Source organism: Acomys russatus, chromosome 25, assembly GCF_903995435.1.
Source record: "Acomys russatus chromosome 25, mAcoRus1.1, whole genome shotgun sequence".
In the NCBI taxonomy this organism is placed as follows: Eukaryota; Metazoa; Chordata; class Mammalia; order Rodentia; family Muridae; genus Acomys; species Acomys russatus.
Genome location: NC_067161.1, coordinates 40,646,191 through 40,668,802, shown reverse-complemented (window position 1 = coordinate 40,668,802; position 22,612 = coordinate 40,646,191). Strand labels below are relative to the sequence as shown.

The following is a 22,612-nucleotide window of genomic DNA, read 5'->3' as shown; positions in this document are numbered from 1 at the left end:
AGTGCAGAGAAGTCAGGCCTGAGCACATGGTGCTGCTCTCACCAGCCCTGAGCCTGTCTTCACACACAGGTCTCCCCGCCCTTCCTCAAGCAACGTGGCAGCTTCTTTTCAGACAATTAAAACCCAGGACTATGTTCCCTCTAGGTGACCTGGAGGAGGATCCATCATACCAGAAGACCAGAGTTAGCAGAGCAAGGGAGGCACGAACCGAGGAAGGAACGAGAGGGACCGGGGCTTTTGTGCAAGATTTAATAAAAAACCAAAATAGGAATGGTTGCTTTCAACATTTTCCAGGTTGTGAAAGATTTGCCAGGATTATCTGGGTATGGTTCTAAGCTGCATCAGTGGGCCAAATACAAAATGCTGTCCCTCCTCCCAGGTCAAAAGGAAGTGGAGCAGGCTGGATACTATTTCTAGGCCCTTCAGAAAGCAGGCCAGAGTAGAACATTTGGTGGCTCGGCTCTGAGCTGTGTGCAGCAGAGCAGAGCCACTGGCAGGTCCCCACGTCTGCACTCTGAGGCAGGGCTAGCTTATTAACAGGCTGCTGTGCCTTAATACTGACAGTGAGTGTGGTGGGAGGACAAGGGTCCTGCCAGGGGTCAGTGGGGAAGCCCTCCCCACTCTACTGCTTGAGCTTGACTAATCTGAGAATACCACGGGGGGGAAAAAGCTGTGATACAGACAACGGGCAGGGGATGGAGCAAACACCCCACACAGCAGTCTCTCATGCATCCATACCCACAGTTAATGATGGCAACAGTGAAAGCACAGATGCAGATGAAAGCCACACTTGGCTTGTGCTGCCACCAGCAGGGATGTGTCAGGTGGAATGGATGCAGCTAGTCTTTCTTCAAGTCCCTGGATTCAAAGAGCTTCAAGCGCTCCTGCACCGTCAGGCCTTCCTTCAGACTCTGGTGGAGACAGAGCAGGAAGAAGCAATTAGGACTTGATGCAGCTGTGGCAGTTTGATTTCAGTAGCAGGTGCAGGTGCAGGCTGAAGGATCCTGAGATTAGTGGGCATGCGAGGGCAGAAGGCCCTGAGAAGATCCCTTGAAAAGTAGTGTTACTGGAGTTTGCGTTCTCCTGTAGAAACTTACTTGGGTGAGAAAGGGGACAAATAATAAAAGAGAAACAAGATCATGTGTCATAACTGAACTCTGGCCTTAGGACTGGTTGGTTCTTCAGACAAAAACACGGAGAACTGGAAACCTGGCCACCAATCTTTCTTCCTGTTATATGGAGTATGCATGTCTCATTCCTTTGTCTTTATGAACTTATAGCCTTAATGACAAGTGGTGTGTGTGTGAGAGAGAGAGAACTGGGACTTTCTCCTGTGATCTTGGTATTTAAGGTAAAAGACATTTTACTAACTGGGGAACAGAATATTTATAGCACCTCTGCTTTAAATATCTTCCCCCTCCCCAAAGCTTTCATTTCTGGAACAAAAAAGAAACTGCAGTTCCTAGAGAACTGGCAATAAACATATTTCAGCATGCCCAGGTCTGGATCTGACTACTCAGTAGTCATTCTTGTTGGTAATCAACCTTTGTGTCAGGCTTAGCCTAGACATGAATGGAGGTTATATTAGGAACTGGTTGGCAGGGTGCTTCTGGAGGTTGAGGCCTGGTTTCTTGCAGGGTATGAGTAAGGATCTGGGCTGTGTTTGGTGTCTCTTGCTACCAGCTTCCCTGTAATAACTTGAGTTTTTTTTTTTTGGGGGGGGGGTCTGTTTGTTTTGAGTTGGATTCTCATATAGCTGAGGCTGTCCTTGAATGAGGTTTTTTTTTTTTTTTTAAATATTAACCTGTGAATAGTGATACCCACACCTGCTTCAAATTATTTTTGAAGTCTCATCTCCCTTGAGTTCAGGTAGTTCCACAGCAGCCAGACTCCCAAGAGATGTTACATAGGCCTTTTGGCTTATCACCCAGCAACCTGTCAAACCAAAGTATCCCCCAAGGGAGTAGGGGTACTGGTACTGCCATAAATGTTCTAGCTGAAGACTTACTGTCAGTCAGGCTGTCCTGAGACTCTTGTGGACAGAACATGCTCTAGGATTGGGTTCCATGTGCCCAACAAGGAAAATCATTAGGTGATAGGAGCAGGCCCAAGATAGCCACAGTGGCCCTACATGCAACTGACCCCGAGGGGAGATGTGAACCCAGTTACTGCACTTGCCCATTCTCAGGACAGAGAGTGGAGAAGACCCACTGTCCCTTCCACCCTGAGATAAGCCATCTCTCTGAGTCCTCTGGCCTCAGGTGATAGCTAGTTACTTCAGGGTGTAGCATCCCGCACCCACACCATCACAACACTTGAGAAGAATCTCTCAGAAGAGGCCATCCTGCTGCTATGAATGCTAACTGAGGTGGGAGATGAAACAGCATCCAAGGGAGGTCCCAATCACAACAGCATAGTTTTCAGTCTTTTTTTTTTTTTTTTTTTTTTGGTTCTTCGAGACATGGCTTCTCTGTGTAGCCCTGGCTGTCCTAGGCTCACTTTGTAGACCAGGCTGGCCTTGAAGTCAAAGTGATCTGCCTGCCTCTGCCTCCCAAGTGCTGGGATTAAAGGCGTTCACCATCATACCCAGCTAGTTTTCAGTATCTTTACAGAGCTGGTGGGAAGCTCCAAGTGAATGGAGGCAGCACAGGCATGATGCCATCTTGGGCTGCACCTTTCCTGGGGGCGTGATGTGTATATGATGCTGAGGTCAGATACAAAGCACACAATGGAACCGGGCAAGTCATGTGAGAACCAGTTCTCTGTTCTGCTTTCTCTTACAGTCAGGTGCCATCTGGAAACCCAATGGCCTTTCCATGGCTCTAGTGACTCCATCAGCAGAGAGACCCTAGCACTGTATACTCTAGTGATCCTGCCTAGCACGGAAGCCCCAGTAGCTGTCTTTGCTATAGAGATCTAGCTAGAACGGAGGCTCCTTGTTCCTAGTGTTACCACCCTGCAGTCCTTTGCTACTGAGCTGTGTCTGTCCCAAGTTCACATGGAGGTGGCACACCTCACTGCTTATCTTCCTCACGATGTCCATTCCTGGATGTCCCTTTCCTATTCTGACTTTGAGACAGGGTTTCTGTGCAGCCCTGGCTGTCCTGGATTCACTTTGTAGACCAGACTGGTCTCAAACTGACAGTGATCCTCCAGCCTCTGCCTCCCAGAGTGCTGGGATTAAAGGTGTGTGCTACCATGCCTGGCTCTCTTTTGGGTTTTCATTTTTTAATGATTTTATTTATGTATGTGTGAGGGTATCAGATTCCCTAAAGTTATAGACATCTGTGAGCAGCCACATGGGTGCTGGGAACTGAACCCAGGTCCTCTGGAAGAACAGTCAGTGCTCTTAACCACTGAGCCATTTCTCCAGCCTTCTCTTGGGCTTTCTTAAGGGCAAAACTGTTCCTCTGAACCTCCAGCTAATGGCCCTTGTTGGCTTGCACCTTGCTGGAAGGTAGAAGTTTCATGTACAACAGGAACAGGCACACCTGGGTACTTACTGCCACTGGGAACAACCAGACCAGAGTCCTTAAGCTGTTAACACTGTATAAAGGTCAACACACATACTTGGGGCACAGTATCCCTGGCACTGACCTCAGTATGGCCAACCTTGCCACCTTTTATGGGAGCGACAGGCTTTTGTATTGCATAAAAACAACCCAGGTCATGTTCAGTTCTATGTGTATGGCTGCTAGGCCCCTAGGAACAAAATAATTTCTCAGACTCTACCCATGCAGTATTGATTAGTTCCACGCAAAAAAGCACAATGTGTAGGTGTCTCCCCCAAGCAGCCTTGCTGCTAACTAGATGGGTGAGGTCCTCCAGGCTCAGTGGGTATCTGCCATCTCCCTGCAACTTGTTTCCAAGAGAGGAGACATGAGCTTGGTGCCGTGCAAGTCACCCAGTATGCATGCTGGCTTGTGCCCACCCGTCAAGCTGGGGAGGCCCTGGGCAGGCTCAGCTCTGTGAAGAGGTTAGAATTCCAGGACAGTTCTTGAGATCTCCTGTGGAGGGTGTGTGTGTGCTGGAGAAGGATGAATGAAGGTAATTACAGAGGTGTGCTATGGAGGTGTGAGCAGTGCATGCAGAGCCGCATGTGCAGGTAGTGGGCAGAGTGAGAAGTGCTTTACCTACACGACAGGGGACTTGGAAGCGGGCGCGACTCAGTTATCCCATGAGACCTGCTCAATTACGGACTGTCAGAGGAAAGAGCAAAAAATAAGACACACACACAATCAGTTCTAAATGCAGCATGCTGGCCAGGCCCCCTCCACCCGTCCCCCCAGATACACGCCCATCTGAGAGCACACTGGGTATCACTGACTTCATCTCTTCAAGGTTGGCAGTTCAGTGTGATGCAAGGATGTGCAGAAAACAGACAAACAGTAGAGCTGGATGAGAGGTCAGATTTACCCCACCTTCTGTGAGGCTCAAGTCTGAATCTCTTCATGTCTTGCTTCTTGAAGCCCTGGCCCCTATATAGTTCTGATGATGTGGAACATGGACATGGACCTTAAAGCCACTAGAAATTGTCCCCAGTGTGGCTACGTGAGTGGGCTAGGGCTTGATCTCTCCAGCACACGCTAGCCCCACTTAATCTATAAGCTGGACCTCACTCACCTTGGACCTGATGTTTCTGAGTTGCCGGGTAACACAGGATCTGTCTTTCTTCAGGAAGTCAGGATTGCTTTTAGATTTCATTATGTCTGAGGGAACAAAAGACTGATTAGATGTGTGGGAGGTTCTGAGTCCACTACTACAGTGTACCAAGACATCTTCAAACTCCAGTACCAATCCACAGTATGCTCTTCTTGGATCCCACCAGGGTTTATGGCGCAACTCCTGAGTCATACAGTGCTGTCTGCAAAGGATAGGGTTTCTTCCTCTTGAGTTGGACCTTGACTGCTGGGTAGACTAATTAATTGGTCTTGTTATTTCTAGCTTACTCCTGGCATAGGACTGGTATCAAACAGAATCAGATCAAATCTTTTCATGATCTACCCCATCAAGAAAACAGTCCTTATAATGCCTTAAATACATATGACAAAGATGTACACTAGGTCACACCATAGTATTTCATGGGTACAGGATTTTTTTTAAAAAAGATTTTATTTATTTATTATTATGTATACAGAGCTCTGCCTGCATGTACCCCTGCAGGCCAGAGGAGGGCATCAGATCACATTATAGATGGTTGTGAGCCACCATGTGGTTGCTGGAAATTGAACTCATGACCTTTGGAAGAGCAGTCAGTGCTCTTAATCGCTGAGCCATCTCTCCAGCCCCGGGTACAGGATTTTTGTTTTGTAGACCAGGCTGGCCTCGAACTCACAGTGATCCGTCTGCCTCTGCCTCCCAAGTGCTGGGATTAAAGGTGTGTGCCATCATGCCTTTTTTTTTTTTTTTAAAGATATATACAGTGTTCTGCCTGTATGTATGCCTGCACTCCAGAAGAGGGCACCAGATCTCAATCTAGATGGTTATGAGCCACCATGTGGTTAAAGGGAATTGAACTGGAAGAGTAACTAGCACTCAGCCTCTGAGCTATTATCTCTCCAGCCCAGGGTTTTCATTCTTATTCACTAAAATCTCACAAATTTCTCTTTGTATCAACACAAAAGCATCTTCCTGTCTTCATAAGAACTGCACACCTTGCCACTGTGCAGCTTCCAATAACCCGTTTGCACTGTGCAGTGGCCTGCCGGCCATGGTCGGTGCTCAGCCCTCTGCAGTGCGGTGGGATGCTGCCGTGGTGCCTGTCTACACTCTTCAGACAGTCAGGGGCGTAGACAGACAGTTCCCAGTTACAGCAGTTTGTCCTTCCAATGCCCTGGCTTCTTGGGTTTCCTACCCAAGGCGACTATGGTACTCACTTTTAGATTGTGCGGTGGTCAGCTGCATTCCAGAAAAGTGGATGCTTGTACCCCATAAACAATGCAGAGGACTTTTCCATTAGGTATGTGTGAGTACTGTCATGGTTACTGTTCCTAAACTTGCTGGTGAAGGAAAGTTGAGCTACGGGGATATTAGGGGACTTGGGCAGATTTTTCTGTTTGTGGGACTTTTATAAAGAAAAGGTCACCTAAGTTGATAGAGATGAGATATGATACTCACCAAGATAGGAAAATGTTTTCTTCAAGATTGTCAAATACGAACAGCCAAAACACTAAGATGTAACATTAATATAATAACCGAATGTATCGTGGTTCTTCTTGCTCTATGTAGTTTATTTTATATATGTATAATAATATAAATGTATATGTAAAAAATAATAAAAAAAGAAAGGGTCACCATGAAGGTAAGATGAAATCATAAATTTTCATAAAGTGTCCAATAGTAAGTTTGTGGCTCTGCAGCCTCTTGTCCATCTGCTCTGTACAGTGCCTGGATGTTCTTAGCCGGTACAGAAAGAGGTCAGTTCCATTGTTCTCGAGAAGGTAGGTTCCTCCTGTTCTGCTTGCTTATGGCCCTCAAAGATTTTATGGCAAAACATTTAGATCAAGGAATTAGCAAGAACTTGCTGAAGTTCTTCCGAAAGAGACTATACATAAGACCCTTGTTTGTGTGTGAAGCAGCTAAGGGAGAAGCAGGTCCCCTGGGGCCTGTGCATGTGCCCCCACTCTACCCCCAAGGAAATCTGGGATGGCAGAGGACAACAGAATTTTTTGGGTTTAATTCAAGTGCCAAAACATCTTCACGAGTAGCGCTCAGACTGCTCACCGTATCCTGACACAGTAGTGCCCTCAGGAGATTTCTCGCCCAGTGCCTCTGTGGCTGCTTTCAGCTGCTCCTTTAATCTGCTGATATCACAGTCAGCCTTGGCCTTCGCAATGCTGAGCTCTGTATAGATGTCTTTGTATTTGTCACTAGCATACTTCTTATCCTAGAGAAGAAAGGGACGGACATGAGTGGCAGCTGTCCAACTAGACCCACCTGATTGGCAGACCAAGTGTCACTTTACCCACATGGTGTTCTTGTATGTATCACTGTCCCTATCCAAATGCATTGGAAACACAGGAGCCATCACCACCCGACTGGCCAGGAGGGCTTCCTTGTTCACTTCTGAGGCATATGCACAGGGGATGTTTTAGGGAATCTGACTTCGGGACCATGATCATGTAGAGTGGCCTGCCATGCTAAGATGAGCCCAGCAGGACCTGGCCAGGCCTCCCAGCATTCACCCCTCTCTGCCCTGCTTCCAAACATATGGCCCTTACTCGTAGGGCTGTCTGGAGTTCATCCTTGAGGGAGCTGATCTCTTGCTTCAGGTACTGTATTTCTGATTCTTTGACTCGCAACAAGACCTATGAGGATAGAGAAAATAAGGACTGATTCTCATAAACCATGGATCCGTAGTCTGCATACAGAGAGGTTGGCTGGCAGACAGTTGCTTCACACACGTTGGAAGAGACCCCGCCCTTGCTGCCACCTAACAGAATATATGATTTAAATACTGCTCAATGTTTCTGCAGAATCGGAAAGGGGAAAATGCTCTGTTAGCTTTGAGAACCTGGGGCCGCAGTCACAGGAACTACCTTGAGTTCCCACTACTGACTTGCTTGCTCCCTGAGATGGAGCTGTCAAGGCCTAGGCACACTGTTCTCATAGGAATGTCTGCAGACACTACCCAGCTCCTCCTGTTCACTTGTCAGTATGGTAGCGTCTGAGCCATCTATAAGGGAAAATCTTACCCCAACTGGGGCCTTCTTGAGGATGCCCTGCACTAGTGGCTCTCAGCCTTCCTAGTGCTGCGACCCTTTAATACAGATCTCCATGTTGTGCTGACCCCCAATTGTAGTACTATTTTGTTGCTACTTCAGTTATGAACTTATAATGGAAATATCAAATATGCAGGATATTTGAAATGTGCCCCTAAAAGGGTCTCAATCTACAGGTTGAGAACCACAGCCTTCACACACTGGAGCTTTTCCTCCCTCCCTTCAACAGTGTTATTTGTTTTCTTTTCTTTCCAGACTTCTCTGTAGCCCTCTTGCTGCTGCTCCCCAAGTAGTTGGGATTACACGTCTATGGCACTGCAGAATGGGCCTTTCTGATTAAAAATGAGCATCCTGGGCTTTGAGGAGTCAATCTGAGAGCAGCAGCATTCCCGGAGCCCTGGAGTAGGGCACTTTACAACACTAGTCTTGTGGGCAGTCAAAGGGAAGCTATCCTGATGACTGGACTTTATTACAGCTTTCACACATGGTAATTTCAAGCTTTCTTTTTTTGTGGTTGTTGCAGAGCTAGAGATGAACCCAGAGTTTTGAACACTCTAAGCAAGAGCTCTAGTACTGAACTACATCCCCTTCTGGCCCTGCCTTAACACCTGGCCCCTCAGTGACTCTAAGCTAACGAGCTCTTGTGTGACTCAGGCACTCCTGAGTAAGGCAGTGCTTAGCTTCTCACAGTACCTCTAACTCGTAGGCATCCTTGCCCAGTGTGAGAGGCAACCCAGTGGACTCCCCGCCACCATCGCCAGTCAGTAGTGTCCGCAACCGTGTGATCTCGGCAGCCAGGCGGTTATTCAACTCCTGGGGATAACAGCACAACACAACAGTGACCACCCCCACCCCCACAGTTGCCTGGATACCAGAGGAGGTCACTTCTCACAGTAGTGTGTAGACGCCTGAATGAAGCCCATAAGCCTTGTGCATGCTCAGTGCTATGTTTAAAGTAGACATTTGAAGTGGCTACTACATAAAAGCTGTTCATACGGGCTGTGTAAGGCTTTAGGACCTGTGAGAAATTGGTTCCAGGGCCCCTATTAGGCACCAAACTCTATGGATGCCCGAGTCCCATTACAAAATGACATACAATATCTATATGCATCCTCCCACTAGATTGTCTGTAGATTACATCTACTACCCAATACCATGTAATTCCTAAGTACTAGTTGAACTGTTATTTAGAGAGCAGTGATAAGAAAATAGTATATAACCAGTGCAAATGTGTTTGTTTTCTCTCCTGAACATTATCTATCAGTGGTCAGTTTACTGACTCAGAACTCACAGAAGCAAAGGGCCAACTGTGTCTCTAGAGCTAAGATTCCATGGACCTTAAAATTAAGATCATTCCAGCCAGTCAGTGGCGCGCACCTTTAATCCCAGCACTCAGGAGGTGGATCTCTGAGTTTGGGACAGCCAGGGCTACACAGAGAAATCCTGTCTTGGAAAAACTAAAAGTAAGTTAAATAAGTAAATTGTTCTGCTATGGGCAGTGTTGCCTTGTCCACTTGAGCTCCTGGAGACCATTCTCCTTCTGTCCCTCCACACTGCTCAGGCCTCCTTTCTGCCTGTAAGTGCTCTTCTTCAAGCCACTGTTGTGGGTCAGTGATCACCCAGTGCAGTGTGGTTTGAGCAGCCAGAGAGGGCAAGCATGGGAGAAGAGTTTATATTGAACTCAGTATCACAACCCACTCATTTGGGCCTGCTGGGATTCTTATGAACCCCTATTTCCTGAGAAGCACTGAATTCTAAGAACATGTCTTATAGAAACAACTGTGAGAGGGTAAGCCCAGGCACTGGAGGACAGGAGGCCCTAACTCTGAGGTAGACCCGAGCTACTCCAATTAGAGAACAGAGATTTAGAGAAGTCACCAGATTCTGAAATTTCAGGAAGGGCACACGTGGTGGTACCATGGCGAGGTTAGCCTTTAGGAAGGTGAGGCTTAGCCTTTCCTGGCCTTACCTGGTTGTGGGCATTGAGCTCCTGGTTCTCCCGCTGGCACTGCCGCAGGGCCTGCCGCTCAGCCTCCAGCGCCTGGGCCAGGTGTGCATTCTCCAGGCACTTCTGGGAGTACTGCTCTGAAAGGACCTCCAGCTCCCGTTGCACTGACTGCAGCTCCTCCCTGCAGAGAGGGAACGTTTAGCTCTGCCCCAACTACAGGACTGGGGCAGCTGGACATTGACCGTACAGTGTCTGCCCACAGGATGTCAAGGACACTTTGCAGAAATGACTCTGTCTTTGCTGTGCTATCCACAGCTGGCACATTCTGGTGATGCAGCTGGGAGGCAGAACCAGTGTGACAACAGAGCGATGTCAGAGGTGGACAGCGCCCTCTTGGTATCATTTCAAAGCACGGACACTGAAGCACAACAGGGAACCAGCCCTATATCAGAAGGGCCAAACCCCCAAAGCAGAGCCAAGGAGCTTCTGGTCCAGCAAGCATGACCACTGGAATTCCTGAATTGTTGCTTTAGACCCTGGCACATCCCAGAGACCCCAGCACTAATTCAGGGGTCCCTAGCAGTATGACTCCTACCAAGGGAAAATTCACAAGGTATTTCAATGCCCACTTGGTGCTACCCAATGTAGTCAGTTCATGTGAGATTTCCAGAACACTAACTGTAGCCACTTGTGCCACAAACAGCTGTTGTATACCAGACATAAACACCAGCCAGACCCTGGCTCCTTATAAGGTTCTGATACAGTAGCAGTGTGCACAAATTGGGGGATGGCGTCTGCAGTCAGCCCTAATTAAGTGGAAGGCACTGTGTTTTGTTTTGGAACAAGAGTCTACATATATAGCTCAGGCTGGCTTCGGATTTGTGGCAATCTTCCAGTCCCAGTCTCCTAAATGCTGGGATTACAAATATATGGCATCAGGCCTAGCGTAAGCTATGATTTTTACATGCCATTTGTTACATTTGTTTCCAGGCATCTTAGAGAATCAGTCTTAATTTAAGTGGAGGGAGAACAAGGTAGTATGGCTGTCCTTAGAACCACAGTCTCCTCCCCTCCTGAGGAACAACCTCAGAGCCATCTTAGGCTTGGGAAAGTAGCTCTCTTCCACAGGGCTCTCACAGGGCGAGGTGACTCACAGGTACTGTCGCCTCAGGGCTCTCACGGGGCTAGGTGACTCACAGGTACTGTCGCCTCAGGGCTTCGATGTCTGAATTGATGCTGCTGATCTGAGAGCGCTGGCTCTTCTCTAACTCCCGCTCCATCTCCTCTCGGTGAGCATTCTTCATGGCTTCAATGGCTGCAGAAAGGACACATTCCTCAGCACCAAAATGTAGGCTACTATTGGCAGTGTCTCTTTCTACTCTATTATTCCTCCAGGAGACTAAGGACAGGCTAGTGTGCTGTCTATCCCCCGTTGACACTGACTGCTGCAGTAGCGGGACTCCAAAGCAGGATGGCCTGGGACAGACAAAGTCTGAGAGAATTCATCAACTAATTCCCTCCTGGGAGGGCCATAGGTGTGTGGTATTTGATGCTAGAAAAACTCCACAATGATCAGGTAAATGTCAGTGTTATATTCATACATGAGTAGGAATGTCGGGGAGCTGCTGTTCTTTCTTCCCTGATGCTAACAGACACCACTGTATTGTCATTAATCATGTGAAGAAACTGCAACACGATATGGGTGAGACACACTTGCTGGGGCTGTTACCGCATATTTGTACTCTGGTGAATAAGAGTACTCCCAAGTGATGGATACCTATTGGGGACCAGCCTTGCACTGTCATAAAACACCTGGAGCACTGGCTCTCAGTTCGGAGGCTCTCAATAGATTTCTTAAGCTAGTCCTTAACTGACTTCAAAGTGAAGTTTTAGGTTAGGGCTGGTACCAATTTGGTTCAACACATGCTGAACACGCATGAGGCCATGTTCTGTGTCCAGCAATACATAAATAGGGTGGGGTGGTACATGTCTGTTACTCCAGCACTGGGGAGGTGAAGGGGGAGAATGAATTCAGGGTTATCTTCATCTACAAAGGTGGTTTAGGAATGGCCTGGGATAGAGATCCTGCCCTCTCATACCTACTAAGAGGAAACATCAATCTCAGGGAAAAGCAATTTTAAGGCTAAGTCCTCTTCTGGACTACAGGTTCAACCCAAGACAGGGGATGCCTGGGCTCATGGACTTAGTCCCACCTGAGATGGTGGCAGCTGTCTCCTCAGCCAAGAGGCGATCCTTCTCCTCCCGCAGCTTCTCGAGCTCCCGCTGGTGTTGCCTCTGCAGGTCCTCAATCTTTTTCTGATGTGTCTCCTCCATGGCGGCAAAGCCTCGTTCACATGTAGCCTGTGAAATGGAAGAGGGCTTATTGGTTTTTCTTGCCTCCAAGTGGCTGTCCTGTGTAATAAATAAGCTAGCCACCTGCTTGGTCTAGGAACTGACATCGTTTCAAGATGTGGCTGGTGAGTCTAGCATCAGGCACCAAGGCTGTGTGCAGCTATACATCCTTTGTCCTGGGAACTACGTGCATCACAACCAGGTGGCACATGTATTGCCTATACTGGTTAGGGTAGCAGGCACACCCTGACAAATGTGCTAGCTGAAGAGAGTGAGGTTCCTCCTGAAACAAAGGGTAACCTGACTGGAGAGCCCAACTCATCCTCTGTGGGCTGGGGCAGACAGGAGTTATTCTTGGGAGCCGGGGAGCTTCAACTCTTTACTAAACCTCAAGGGTATTCACACAGGAGCCAGAGCAGGTGCCAACATCTTTCCTGCCAGCCTGTGCCTTCTTTTCTTCATTTCTCTTTTAAAGGAGAGGAGAGGCATGCTACCCACAAGGGCAGAGCAGACATGTGAGTCCCAGGGGAAGTCATTCCTCATTCTCCAGAGCCCTAGGCCTGGCCTGTCAGGGTTGTTCTCCCCAACCAAGCAGTAGTACATACCCTGTGTTCCCTGCAGCTCACAGCTACTCTGAATGTGGGTCATTTTGCCTAAACTTGTGATAGCCACTTCTGGGTAAAGCAGGCTTTCTTGTGATTAAAAAAAAACAAAAAAACAAAAAAAACAAAAACAAAAACAAAAAACCAAACAAACACTGGAAGCCAGGCAGATCTCTTGAGTTCGAGGCCAGCCTGGTCTAGACTGAGTTCAGGACAGCCAAGGGTGCATGGAAAGAACCTGTCTCAAAAATCAAACCAAACCCCAAAATAAAAACAAACAAACAACCCCCCCCCCAAAATACTGGAAGAATGTGGCTCTAACTTTGTATTCCTACCCCATCATTTTGCCAATGGATTCAACAAAGGACACCAAGTATCCAATCACCACACTCTGACAATTTTTTACTGAGCCTCACAATCACTTACCAAGAGCCTCTACTCAGCAACTTTACAGTGTGTGTGCTGTGCCAGTCACCTCCAACCAGCCTAGAGATAATTTTATGCAGCCTATTTACTGTGCTTCAAGTTTAACTGAGACTTATTACAGAATGTCCACTGTGTTTCAAAACTGTCACTTTGTAAACCAATTTAAAAAAATTTGAGTGTACCAGGCAGTGGTGATGCATGCCTTTAATCCCAGCATTCGGCAGGTAGATGGATCTCTGTGAGTTCAAGGCCAGCGTGGTCTACTGAGTGACTTCCAGGACAGCCAAGGCTACCCAGAGAAATCTTGTCTCCAAAACAAAACACCTCCCCCAAAACACAAAGGAAAACAAAACCCCAAACAAACAACAACAAAACCACTGAGTGTGTATGTGCACACATGTACATGGAAGTCACAGCTGATGGTTGACATCGAATGTTTTTCCTTGATCACGTCCACCTTATAAAAATTTTTCACTTCAACCCAGAGCTTGCTGATTTAGCTAGCTTTCTTTGGGGGATCTTTTGTCTCCATCCGCTTTGTGCTAGAATTACAAGGGGGGGCCACACCATACCATGCCCACCCAGCATTTTTGTGGATGTTGAGGATCCAAACTCCTGTCATCATGCTTGTTGGAAAGCACTTTAAACGCTGAGCTGTCTCCCCAGTTTTAGTTTTAAATCATCCCTAGACTCACAACAAATTCTTCAATGACTAGCAAGCGCACTCATGGCAAGTGGTGGTGAGGCAGGAACAACAGCCAGGGCTCCTTGATCTAGGCAGAAAAACAGAGAGGACCTGTTCCCTGCTGGGCTCTCTCAAGACGGTCTGGTGTCCATCTATGCCACAAGTCCCACAGAGGGCCTGAAGTTCTTGGGCACAGCCTGATGCTTACTCTCAACCTGTACCTTTTGTTTTAAAGGTGATTTCCCACTAGGTAACGCTTAGCCCAGCACAAGCATTCTGAATTCTGACATCCGGCTAAGCGACTATGGTGTTGCTGTCCCAGGCAGTGGAGGCTACTGCAGGTACAAACAGGAACAGCCAGTGGTGCCCAGGCTCCTCAAAGACCCACTGAATACACATTTTGAAATTTTCTTACAGTACTTAATGGGTTTTAAAAGGTCTGTACGAGATCAGAAAAAGAATGGTGAAAACCAGCACCTCAGGTATCTCATCAACTTTTTTGTGTTTGCTCAGTAGTTATGTGATCATACAGAGGCAAAGGAAAAGCTCCAGCCTGAATCATCTCCCTTCAGGACGGAGGAAAAGGGTACTGGGAACAGTCATAGATGCCCCACTGAGCGAGGACACTGTGGCAGAAACACTCCCTGCAAAAAGACAGCTGGAATCTGCTGCAGGCACCCTTGGGGCCTGTTCACCTTCCAGTGGGGAAAAAGATGAAGACACGGCTACCAGGCCACCTCTGGAATCTAAGAGATGGTTAAGATCCCCCACGACTGTGGCCAGGCAGCTATACACATTGTAGTCTAAGATAAAAATAAAGGGGTGTCCACAGAAGCATGACAGGCAGCCTGGGAGATAAAGAGTGTGGGCAAACCTTCTCAGACACAGTGCCAACTCTTCCTTGACATTGCTTTGCAAATATTCCTGTGTTGTGAAGCCCTAACCCTGCCCTTCAGAGATGTGAGGCCGTTCTCAAACTGATGCCTCAACTTTGAAGCCAGAAAGGGTTCTGTGAGGGTAAGAAGAAGAACGATGTGGAGAGGCCCCTGGAGCAAGGACAGACAGTGGGAAGACCATATTCTCCTTCTCCACAAGGATGCTGCTTTCCTTGCTAGCTTCCCTTCTGGATCAGGATTAGAAAAACACTACAAGGTTACTCAGTTCTGCCTGTACAGCAGCTCAGAGTTAAGAACCATCTCCTATCCCAGCTCTAAGACCTCAGTTGCCCACACACAATGGCCCCTTTCTGGTGTCACCAAAGAGAATTGGCTCTGAAAAATAAATGGTGCTAAAGACCTTGAGGCTTTCAAAGTCCCGCTGGTATTTCTCCCGCAGGGTGGCCACATCACCCTCCAGCTCTTTGTGGCCCAGCTCCTCTCGCATGACATCCATTTGGGCTTCCAGTTCCTGGATACGTTCCCGCAGCCCTGTCATGGATTCGGCCTCATCCTTGGCTGCTGGCACAGCTCTGGGTTCAGACGGCCTGGTGGCCAGCAGGGTATCTGGGTGTGAAGGCTGGCAGAGGCTCAGGGCTCCCCGCAGGCTCCACATGTAGTGCTCCTGCAAGGCCCTCAGTTCCTCCTGATGAACAGCCTGCAGCTCTCGGACCTTCAGCTGGAACCTGTCCTCCAGCATCTTCATCTGCTGCACGTGCTGCTGTTCCATAGCCTGCCTATCTTTGACTGAAGCATCTAGCTGGCTGAGGACCCGGCTACGCTCAGCTTGCAGTGTATTTTCAGTGTGGCTCAACTGCTCCACCATGCACCTTATCTCTTCCTCATACCTGCCCTGCAGGGCAAACATGCTTTCACTGTGTTTGCTTTCTGCTTCTTGTAGACATCTCTGTTGATGGTCCATCTGGCTCACCTTGGCCTTGAGCTCAGTGTTTTCCTTTTCAATGAGGGTGATAACCTTCTGGTACTCACTCTTCTGCTTGTGGAGAAGTTCTTCATACTCTTCCTTTAGGGCACCAATTGTCTCTGCACGCTTCTGGCACAAAGCCCCCCTGGCCTCCTGACAGGCCTTCTTGTAAAATTGCAGCTCCTTTTCATACTCCAGCCGAATTCTGCATGCTGCATAGCACACCTGAGCCTGAATAATTGCGTCTTGAACCAGTACTGAAGAATACTGACCAAGGCCCTCTAGACAAGCACCATATGAAAGATGCTGCGACATCTGCAGAAGTCTTTGGCAACCCCCAAGTGGCTCTGTGGGAGGCAGGGATGGCAAGGCAGCTGAGATCTCCTCAAGGATGCTAGCCTTTTCTCGCAGCTGCTGGGCCAGCTCATCCTGAATGGCAGCAAGGACTTCAGGGCTCTGACGGAAAGCCTGCAAAGGCTCTTGGGAGCCATCTGTGCCTGGCCTCAGCACCTCTCCTAATGAGCTCTGGTCCCAGGATGTCTGTACCTGCTCCTCCCTGTCAGTTGGATGCCTGACGGTTTCTAAGATCTGCTGTATTACTCTTTCAAAGTCTGGGGTTTGGTAGGCTCCCAAGATTTCTCTCAGCATGCACTTGTGCTGTTGTAGGGCTGCCTGGGTCCCCTGTAGGGTCTCCTGTATGCTCTGCAGCCTACGGTGGAACAATTCTCTTACTGACAGTGTGGTACAGCTGAGCTCTGCACGAATCCACGTGGCATCAGCCAGACTTTGGGGAACATGCTGCTGCTGCCTGTCTCCTGATATGCAGGCTGCTTCTTCTCCCAGTGTCCCTAGGTGCTTACTTAGGGATTCGACCTGGTTCCAGAACTCACTGTTCACCAGCACCTTCTTAGCCCAGATCTCCATTGGAGCCCCAGCAGAGTGGGCAGCACTTTCTTCCTTCAGTGGCCACTCCCCTGACTGAGAAAGCTCACAGAGAACGCCATACACACCTGAAGTGGTATTCTTTAAAGAGTCAGCTATTTGGTTGATGAGTGAGGCCTCCAGGACTATCTGAGCGGAAAGCAGCTTCCTGTGCTCCTGCTCGTTCAGTATGGGCTGGCAGGGCTGCTGCTGCACAGGGGCTGCCATGCCACTTTCCATGGGGTGCTCCTTCTCTTGGTCAGCCTTCGGCCTGTCTGCAGGGGGTGCCCATGGCTGAAGGGCCTTGATAGCACCCGCAAGCATACTTTCTATGTTAGCGAGGGAGGCCGCACATGCATCTTGTCCCTCCTCTTGGTCAGCCCATGGCAGAGACCTTAGCTTTTCCCAGCAGTTTTCTAAGCATGTCAGGGCTTGGCTGTTTTTGGCTTGGAAGTTTTCTAGCTCCCCAGGGTGGTGCTCAATGTTTGTGGCCTTCTGCTGTCTCTCCTGCTCTAGCTGAGAGGCTAGTGAGCTAGCCTGTAGCAGGCTGGCACGGAGCTGCTCCCGCAACTGCGCCTCGGTGCCAGCCCACTGTTGGTGCAGTGCAAGCAACGCCTCCTGACTCTGGCCCTGCTGGCTCTCCAGCCTCACAGTCACATCTTTGAGCTTCTCCTCAGTGACATAAAGCTTTGTCTCCAGGGAGTGGATTATAGAGATGTATGTTTCAGCGTCTGCAGCTGCAGGGAGTGTGCTAGGGGTAGCTTCTGAGGATGCACTGTCCTCTGAAGGTGACTGGTCCTGGCTGGTGTCTGATGATGTGCTGCTAGTCCAGGCCTTTGCACACCCCTCAGGGTGTATGTATCTTTGACACTGGATTGTTGAGAACCGGATTCTTGGCCTTTTTACAGGGGCTCCTTGGTCAGACTTTGATGTGCTTTGCAGATGCCCCTCCTTGTCAGCCACATCCACAGACTTTGGGGGTACCATGTTCTCCTCTCTGCTGAGGCTACCACTGCTCCCCTCCTCCCCCAGGCCAGCACCGGGATTTTCATCCTCTGGCTGTGAGTGGGGAAAGCTTGGAAATACTCTGGTGACTGAGCCTAATGACAAAATGCCACTGTCCTCCTCCGTTGGCTCTGTGGTACTCTGAGACTCTTTGGCTTCCTTTGGAGAATCACTCACAAATCTCCTTAGACACTCTTCCTTTTCCTGCAGTTTAATTTCTGTTTCCTCTAAGCTGCTGCCCAAGGCAATCATTTTAACCAAAGCCTCATTGAGGTCTTGGTCTTTCTTTTCCAGAACTCTCTCATGTGCTTCCTTAATATGCTTCAGCTCTTCTTCCTTTTGTCTCAGGAGAGTTCGCACGCTCTGTAGCTGGACAGAGACCCTGTGGTGTGAGTGCTCCAGGTTCTGGTAGTCAGCTTCTCTTCCCCTCAGCTTCTCCTGGAGCTCAGCCACGTCCCCATCGGATGTGGCCACACGTTCCATGAGCTCTTGAAACTGCTGCTTGATGAGATCCCGTTCATCATGGAGGCTCTGTACGTGCTGGGCTAACTGGCGGATGCTGGCCTCCCGGGCCTCCAGCTCTTCCTCCAGCTGGTGTACCTGCTCGCTGCCTTTGCATGTGTCACTCAGCTTTTCTTTCTGCAGGGCCTCCACCTGCTGCACATGGCCTTGGAGCTGCTCCTCATAGGCACTGGCCTTGTCTTCTACTTCCTTCAGATTCTGCAGCAGTGCCTGCTTCTCTTGCTCACAGCTCTCCAGCAATAATGTATAGTTCCTCTTCAGCTTCCTCTCCATCAGACGCTGGGCCTGCTCACTGGTACCCAGCTGTTGGCTGAGCTCAGCAATGCATTCCTGCAGCCTCTGCACCTCCTTCTGTCGGTCCCGCTGCAATGCCTGCTGTGTTTCTAGGTCCCTGAGTTCCTGTGTCTTCTCTAATAGCAGGGCTTCTGTACTTTTCAGTTTCTGCTCGCTGGCCCTCAGCTGGCCACTCAGCATGGCCTTGCTGTTCTGCCACTCCTCCAGCTGCTCACGAACCTTGCCCTGCTCCAGCTTCAGCTCACCCTTGAGCTTGGCTAGAGCCTGTTCCTTAATGGCCAACTCTGCAGCAGCATTGCCAAGTCTTGTTTGCAGGGTCTGAATCTCAGCCTCATGGTGCCGAATTGCATCCTTGGCCTCCCCATAGCTATGTTTCAGGGTCTGAATCTGTTGTGTGATGAGCTCCTGCCGCCGGCACTGAGCTTCCAGCTCACTTTGGAGGTCTTGGTTGACTCTATGGAGCCTCTGCCAGGCACCCGATGGGGAGGTGGCCACTTCAGTCTTAAAAAAACCGATTAGATACTGGTTAGTAACACTCAGGCCACCCTGTTCTGAGTGTCACACCTCTGGCCAGGTTCAATCATAGAATAGCTCCTTGGTGGGTTTGGCTTTAATCCTTTGCACAACTTTTTTTTTCTTTATTTAAAGAAAAAAAAAAAAAAAACCAAAGTAATATAGTTTTGTTTGCTTTTATAAATATAGCTGTTTCCACATAAACAGAACACATGGACAAAAACATCAAAAAAACAGCTCTAACTGAACAGTATCTAGAAGAAATAAACCAAATAAAGCTGTATAATGGAACACACTGAGAAGCGTAACGGAGACCAAAGGACAAAGGAACACCGCTCTTGTTTTGCAAAACAAAGTATGTGGATCTAGACCACATATTTAAAGCAGCACAGGGCATAAGGCACAAGAAAGTGATGTCACTTCCTTCCATGATAGGAGGAGAAGGAAGGCAGGAAACTACTTGAGAGATGTCAGCAAAGTAACATTGGAACATTTCCTTTAGAAAGCGCAGTCAGACCTCCACCGTAAGGAGAAAACTAATCTCTACCTGCAAGAAGACAGAACAAGGGAATGTAGATCATGGAGCAAAATGTGGTAACAAAACAAACCTTCGTAAAGCTCAAATAAAAGTGAAACATGCAAAACCCAAAACAAAACTCCCCATACCGAGAGACACACAGAAGAGACGGAGCTAATACAAAACAGGAGACAATATGATATGGGTAAGTCAGGAGAGCCCCACCTCGGATCTGGCCTGCCCAGGCTCCCTCAGTCTGCTGGTGGGGAAGCCACAGATGTGACACTCAGCTAAATCCCAGTTCCACACCATGTTCACCAAAGCATGCAGCCCTCCCAGCAGTTAGCACAGCACCCCACCCCCAGCTTGCATCTCTGAACCCTCAGTGCCCCGAAGGCTCCTTGCCCCTTCTCACTTTTCAGGGCAAGTATTTCCAAGGCTCAGGGATAATCATCATTAGATTCAGCGGGAAGCCGGCCCGGTGTTGACCAACAGGGCCTTCAGTGTAGATGCACATGGTGGTCCATGTTAGACACAAGTTAGCAATGTGCAAAGCTCCTTGGCAGTATCTTTACCACTAGTCTGAAGTCAACTCTCATATAATGGAACTGACAAAGGCTCATGAAAGTGACAAAGTAGAGATGGCCCGAATGAACACCCTAAAGGCTTTCTGAGCAGGCTGTGTAGAAGGGAGATACCTGCACCATGGGCAGTTCCAGGCAAAAAGCTTTGAGGTAGGACAGCAGTTAGTTTGGTGGAAGGGAAGAGGGTGCAGTAGAGACAGATAGCAGGCCAGGAACACATGCAGCAGTGTGAGAGGTAAGCATGAAGGTAAAGTAGGCTCCGGCTGAGGGGAGTGAAGGACCCCAAGTCTACTTGTAACTTGGTGATGAAGACTGAGGTCAGTGTACAAGGGTCTGACATGCCGACAACCAACCTGGAGAGATTCTGGGTCTGAAGGCTCAATGTGCGTGGAGAGCACTAGTTCCCCCTCACACAGGCAGGAGGCTGCTGCTGTAGGGAGGAGGAGTGTACTGCGGGACCAGTAGGAGAGTCAAGACTAGAACCTGGGACCCTAACACCAATCTAAAACCAGTATCTTATCCCTGGCCTTTGCGGGGAGTCTCAGTTCAGTTCTTCCACCCACTCCACTGTCTCTAGCACTTACTTGTTCTCCCACCAGCATGGCAGTACTCAGGACAACAGTTTGTCTCCTTCATGTCCCAGAGTTAGGATGGCTCCTAGGAAGCTTGCTATAGGACAACACCACACACCACCTGTCCTCATCTCATACCAGGCTACCTTGAGATTGTGTTTTAAAGGAAAAAACCAACAACGTGTGTGTGTGTGTGTGTGTGTGTGTGTGTGTGTGTGTGTGTGTGTGTGTGTGTGCACGCGCACGCGCGCGCGCGCGCACACACACACACACACACACACACACGTATATGTATCAGGGATCTCGGGATCCGTGAATGCAGCACGAGTCTGGAAGATGCCCTGAGGAGAAGGACATTGGCCTGGGGCTGTCAACTCACCACCTAGCTGCCACCACTTTCACCCTGTTGCTGGTTGGATTAGGTTGGCTAGGTAGTCATATATTGTCCTGAAACTTAGGCTAGGTAAAAAGGAATTGGGGTGTGTGTGTGTGTGGGGGTGTACTTCTAGCTCTGTCATTAACTTGCTGTTGGTCCTAATAAGGCACTTGGCTTGCTGTATTGCCCAGTTTTTCAATACGTACAATGGGCCCAATCTCATTATGGTGAAAATAATGAGAAACAACATACATACACATAGTTTTCACAAAAGCACAATGTCTAGAAAGCCCAAAGGAGAGATCACAAAATGATTTCATGACCAAAAGATAATCCTCCGCTGTAGAAATTTGAGACATTCCCCCAAATGAATGTCCTAGGAGCAAGGAAAGTATACAGAATGCCACGGCATAAAGAGCCTTGGTCCCCGTTGACCAGAGCGTTGCCATGTTTGCACATTCCTAGCCTGTGGGCCTGAGCAGACCTTTCACACTGAAGCCCCTGGGTGCAGTACTGACTGGGCAGCTGCCCACCCTACCTGCAGCACATAGCCCTCCCGGGCACTCTGCTCTCGGCCCAGGGCCACCCTTAACTGGTCCTGCAGAAGCCGATTCTGCTCTAGGAGATCGGAGGCTTCTTTCTGGCTCTGCTCCAGCTGTTGGTGAAAACAAACATACATACACTTCACAAACATGATGACAATAAGCAGAAGCAGCTGGCCACGGGGGCCAGGGAGGATTGTTCATGGGCCTCACATCTCACTGGATGGCTCTGTACACAGCATCAGCACAGTTTCTCCCCTCTGGTGGCCAAGGGACACATTTTCTGTTCTTGCCTCAGGTAAGCCCTGCCTAGCCCCCAAAAGCTTCCACCCTGGCTCACAGCTGTACTGTGCTGGCTGAATAGCTTATGTGGAAAGGCTCCTATGTGGGGGGTGGTGGTGGTGGCGGCTGTGCTCCACTGTGAAAAGAAGGCTTCCTATCTTTATCAGAAGGAGGACTGTGTGGGGGTCCTTGGCATGGCATGTAGGTCTCACTTTCAGGCCCTACTGAATATTCCGTCTGACCAGGTTTACAGAATAGATTCTACATAAAATTTTAATACATTATCAAATTAGGCATGGAAACCTATAAACGTTCTACATTCTTGTTTCAACAGCTTCAAAGTTAGCATCCACCTTTCCCCAACATTCTGAGATCCTCGCTGATGCTCTGCTGTATAGAGGTAGGCTACCCTAGTCTGCTGGGCCATGAGAGACCAGGGTGGCGTCTTAAACACTGAACCCAAGACTGCTATTCAGGTAAGAACTCAGTATGTGACTGGGCGTTAGCGGCACATGTCTTTAATCACAGCACTTGGGAGGCAGAGGTAGGCAGATCTCTGTGAGTTCGAGGCCAGTCTGGTCCAGGACAGCCATGGCTACATAGAGAAACCCTGTCTCAAAAAACAAAAAAACAAAAACCCCAAACAACAAACCCTTGACTAGGCATCCTGCAGGCCAGAGGGCTCATTTTGGTAGAACAGAATTTCGTGTTTGAATTAATCTTGTTTCATTTTACCTGTATTATTATTATTTTTTAATATAGAAAATGAAAAAGTCAAAGTGTTAGTGCTAGTGATCTATTAGGCTCATACATTTAATAAAATAGAAAAAAAAAAAAAAAGAGGCAAAGAGAGGTATACTGATGTGGCAGATCTTCAACTGGCTCTTATG

The 22,612-nt window shown here is 48.7% G+C and overlaps 1 protein-coding gene across 7 annotated transcripts in view; it reads right to left on the bottom strand.

Moving 5' to 3' along the window:
• Window positions 1-688: 688 nt before the first annotated feature.
• Window positions 689-22,612, bottom strand: part of Mprip (myosin phosphatase Rho interacting protein) — a 121,972-nt gene continuing 100,048 nt past the window's right edge. For 3 of the 7 annotated variants that reach the window (XM_051167794.1, XM_051167798.1, XM_051167795.1), the window contains 10 exons: window positions 21,437-21,553; window positions 15,031-18,837; window positions 11,883-12,030; window positions 10,867-10,984; window positions 9,691-9,850; window positions 8,415-8,534; window positions 7,221-7,307; window positions 6,724-6,886; window positions 4,624-4,709; window positions 689-911 (listed from right to left, as the gene is read on the bottom strand). In XM_051167794.1, the coding sequence (XP_051023751.1) occupies window positions 840-911; window positions 4,624-4,709; window positions 6,724-6,886; window positions 7,221-7,307; window positions 8,415-8,534; window positions 9,691-9,850; window positions 10,867-10,984; window positions 11,883-12,030; window positions 15,031-18,837; window positions 21,437-21,553 (4,878 nt within the window). In that variant the 3' untranslated portion in view covers window positions 689-839. Of the gene's footprint in view, window positions 912-4,133; window positions 4,200-4,623; window positions 4,710-6,723; window positions 6,887-7,220; window positions 7,308-8,414; window positions 8,535-9,690; window positions 9,851-10,866; window positions 10,985-11,882; window positions 12,031-15,030; window positions 18,838-21,436; window positions 21,554-22,612 lie in introns of all 7 variants that reach the window. The other 4 variants (XM_051167796.1, XM_051167797.1, XM_051167800.1 and 1 more) reach the window with 4 other exon arrangements.